Genomic DNA, 4,124 nt, shown 5'->3' on the forward strand with positions numbered 1-4,124 from the left:
ATCATGTATGTCCTTTCCATAAAATCATCATATATGCATATAACGTGCCCGGCCCCTCGTGAGGGACGCGGTGAATGAAATCATCGTATACACATATACATATACATATAACGTGCCCCGGCCCTCTAGTAAGGGACGCGGTAGTAAAATCATATCATATGCATGTACATGTAACGTGCCCCGGCCCGCCATGGAAGGACGCGGTAAAAGGGAATCATCATATGCCATCCTGGCCACCTCCCCCATATCATCATATCAAATAACGTGCCCCGGCCCCGCTAGCAAGGGACGCGGTAAATATACGTGCCCGACCCTCCATGGAGGGACGCGGTGAACAATGCGGGAAACGTGCACGAATACATGCCACGGCCCGGGACGCGGTGAAAGAGTGGCTACAGCTCCTTTTGAGCGGCAGTAGTGAGAAATCACGCACATAAACCATTTCGGAGACTCAATAAAGTAGTCGACATTGCCGTGTGGGATTCGCCTAAACCAATGTGGGATTCGCCTATACCAATGTGGGATTCGCCTAAACCAGTGTGGAGTTTACCTCGCCACTGGGTTTGCCCCACCATTGGGTTTGCCCCACCACCGGCTCTGAAATCAATTAATCATATTCCAGAATATATATACAAATCATATAACGTAAGCATATCAAGGCATCTTGAAAATCCGGACAAATATTATAGCAAATAACTTTCGGACATTACTCGGAAACATATCATATATCATGAGCATATCAAAATATCGTAGAGATCATAGTCATATATCGATTTAATTCGGGCCCGCCTCGGAAAGTTACGGACCTTACATATTATGGAATCACATACGAACATATCGAAGCAATCCGAGCCTTTCTATGAAAGATACGGACGTTCGTAGTTACGGAGTCATTTAAAAACATCACTCTTTTAGAAACACAACTTATATGCAATTTTTGAAATCCAAATCTTACTAATGACATAAAAACCATATCTTGGCTACATTAAGAATATGAATATCGAGAAACAAATAAGAATCATAAATATGCTCGGATTGCAAGAATAGAATTACCTCGAGAAACGTGTCATAACTTACTTTCAACTAGGACATGCCAAAAGAAAGAAAGGTGAGCTTTACATACCTTAAGCTTCCAGCTAATCCGAACTTACGTCTCGACTTCTCACGATCTACAATCATGCCATTAGGTATCAACCATTAGCCATAACACTTAAGAATTCAATTCCAAATTAATACTTTATCCACAAAAATTTCGGCAGCACTTCCCCTATAAATTGGACATTCCCGAGAATTCAACTCGGCCAAATCATTATCAACAATACCAACCAACATGATAACAACATCGATAATCAATTCCAAATACATTCTAACATTAATAACTCCTTTCTATATAATTCGACGACATTCCATTTATATTCAATAAACTACATACGTTCAAGTCAACATCGACATTCACATATTCGAATACTAATCCGAGATCATTTCATCAAGATTCAAGAATATTTCAAGTAATCCGCACAATATTCACAATACTTCAAACAATGTACTACTCCACCCAAAACTATTCCAATTCCACAAGAACGTTACCAACACCTTTCTTTCTCCTAAATTCATAAACTATGTCAACAATCCGCATGTTTACAACATTATTTCCACGAATTCAAGAAAGCGTATTGTAGTCATATTAACTTCCAAACGGCTCACACGATTACAACTTTAATCTTGGATCATTAAAACTTCATTTTCCATCATAGAGTTCACAATACAACAATCAAATTATACTAAATAAAATTAGTCCTTCTCCCTCACACAAGGCAGCCACCATTCGACCCAGCCACCATCACACACAACTTCATGAATTTTATTCATTTCAACACATCACAACATGCTCAAAACGTCCATAACCATATCAACCAAACACCAAGTAATTTAATTCATCGTTCTTATTCAACACAATACATATACACGGCCACAACTCCCATACCCTATTTTCATGAACTCCATTCATTTCCACATTACACAACATGTACAAACATCTATAAACATGTAAAGGAGGATTAAATCTTACCTCTTCCATTGAATTCCTTCACTCGGCTAGGCTTCCCAATCGCATTAACGAATGTTCTTCTTGATCTAACGACCTTTGCATGTCGACGAGGACCTTCCAATTAGTATAAAAGCTAGAAGAAATAATTTTTTCTTGATCAACTTTAGGGGCTGGTTCGGCCAGCCCCTCTTGGCCGGTTATCCTCCTTCTTTTTTTTCTCTTCATTTCTCTTGAAATTTCTAGATGACAAATGATGAATTGGTCCTTTTTTGCAAGACTTGGTCATATTTATATATACAAAAGGGGCACATGGCCGGTCATGTGCCCTTTATTTTCCACCCGTTTTTTCTCAATTTTTTTTTCTAGATTATTCCCGAGAGATGAAAATAATAAAGATGACTTAATAAGTCATCTTATGCCACTTATAATGCTTAATACATGTGGCCTATGGCCACATGTCACATGCAAGGCCACATGGCCATTTTTTTCATGAAATAAAACTTTCATAATTTCACTTTTAACCCCAAATTTTCCTTAACATTTCCATCCCATGAAATCATAAGCGACTTTGTGCATTACAACAAAGTCGAAAAATAGCCTTGTCCACAACTCTTCGCAACCAACTTAAAAATACTCCGACGTGCAAAATGCGAGATATAACAACAAGCTAACCCGTCATTACAATCAAATGGATGTTAGCGAAAAGACTTACTCTCGCAAGTGCTCGACATGTATGCAATTTGGGCATGATAAGCGTTCATGTGGGCAAAACTCCCGTGGTGGCTGCACATCTGGAAGTAGAAGAGCATCTAGAACTTAATTTTTTTTTTTTAAAGTCTATTGTAATTTAATGATGTATTTCGTTGCTAATGGAATGAAATATTTTTCAATTATTATGAACCTCTCGTATTGGATGAATTATTTTTAAATATTATATTTATTTTTGCATATTCAAAAGGTGAGGATTACACAATACAATAACAAACTAAAAAAGACATAAAGAAAAAAACAACCTAATACAAAACGAAGTAATTTTTCTTTTCTATCTTTCTTGAATCAAAAAAGTACTTTCATAGCTTTGGGAGTAAAACAAAAGAGATTAATCAAAACCCTATAAAATATGACACTTAAACCTAAATATAACAAGTTTTCAAACGTATTTCGGAGCACTTTACAACCCCTAAAACGACGATCCAAATGTATATGTATACTTGATGTAATGAGCCGATATTATTGTACACTAAAAAAATATTAAGTTCTATATAAAATATTTATATTCCGGTGTTTTGAAACATGACTAATCTTCGGTCAAAGTACGAAAAAAATCTTAATTTTGAGTTTGATTTCCAAAGAATAAAGGTTGAGGTCGGGGCGGGGGGTGGGGGGGGGAAGAGGCTTCGCGCATAGAATCGTGCGTGAAAAGACCAAAGTGTAAATGTACAGATTCTATGCGTGAAGCCCTTTCACGCACAGATTTTGTGCGTGAAGCCTACTTTGGTTCCTTTTTTTTTTTTTTTTTTTAAACGGGTTAGTTTGGTTCCAATTTTTTTTTTTTTTTTTTTTTGTTTTTTTTAAAGTTCCGGACCCATTTCTCGCCAAACCATAAGCCTATAAAATAGCATATGCAACACAACTTTAAAGCATCACCAAACACACTAATTATTAACTCTCCCAAAATGCAATTCTTCAGCTTGGCTTCCATCTTCCTTTTTCTATCTTTTCTATTTTTGCTAAGGAAATGGAAGAACTTCAATAGCCAATCCAAAAAATTGCCTCCAGGTCCATGGAAATTACCTTTATTTGGAAGTATGTTTCATATGGTTGGTGGACTTCCTCATCACGTCCTTAGAGATTTAGCCAAAAAATATGGACCACTTATGCACCTTCAACTTGGTGAAGTTTCTGCAGTTGTTGTTACTTCTCCTGATATGGCAAAAGAAGTACTAAAAACTCATGACATCGCGTTCGCATCTAGGCCTAAACTTTTGGCCCCGGAGATTGTATGTTACAACAGGTCTGACCTTGCGTTTTGTCCTTATGGTGATTACTGGAAACAAATGCGTAAAATTTGCGTCTT

The 4,124-nt window shown here is 37.1% G+C and overlaps 1 protein-coding gene across 1 annotated transcript in view; it reads left to right on the plus strand.

The window, feature by feature from the left end:
* Positions 1–3,655: 3,655 nt before the first annotated feature.
* Positions 3,656–4,124, plus strand: part of LOC132059531 (premnaspirodiene oxygenase-like) — a 3,358-nt gene continuing 2,889 nt past the window's right edge. The window contains 1 exon segment of the mRNA XM_059452157.1: positions 3,656–4,119. Coding sequence (XP_059308140.1) covers positions 3,670–4,119 — 450 coding nt within the window. The 5' untranslated portion in view covers positions 3,656–3,669.

Source organism: Lycium ferocissimum, chromosome 6, assembly GCF_029784015.1.
Source record: "Lycium ferocissimum isolate CSIRO_LF1 chromosome 6, AGI_CSIRO_Lferr_CH_V1, whole genome shotgun sequence".
NCBI classification, from domain to species: Eukaryota; Viridiplantae; Streptophyta; class Magnoliopsida; order Solanales; family Solanaceae; genus Lycium; species Lycium ferocissimum.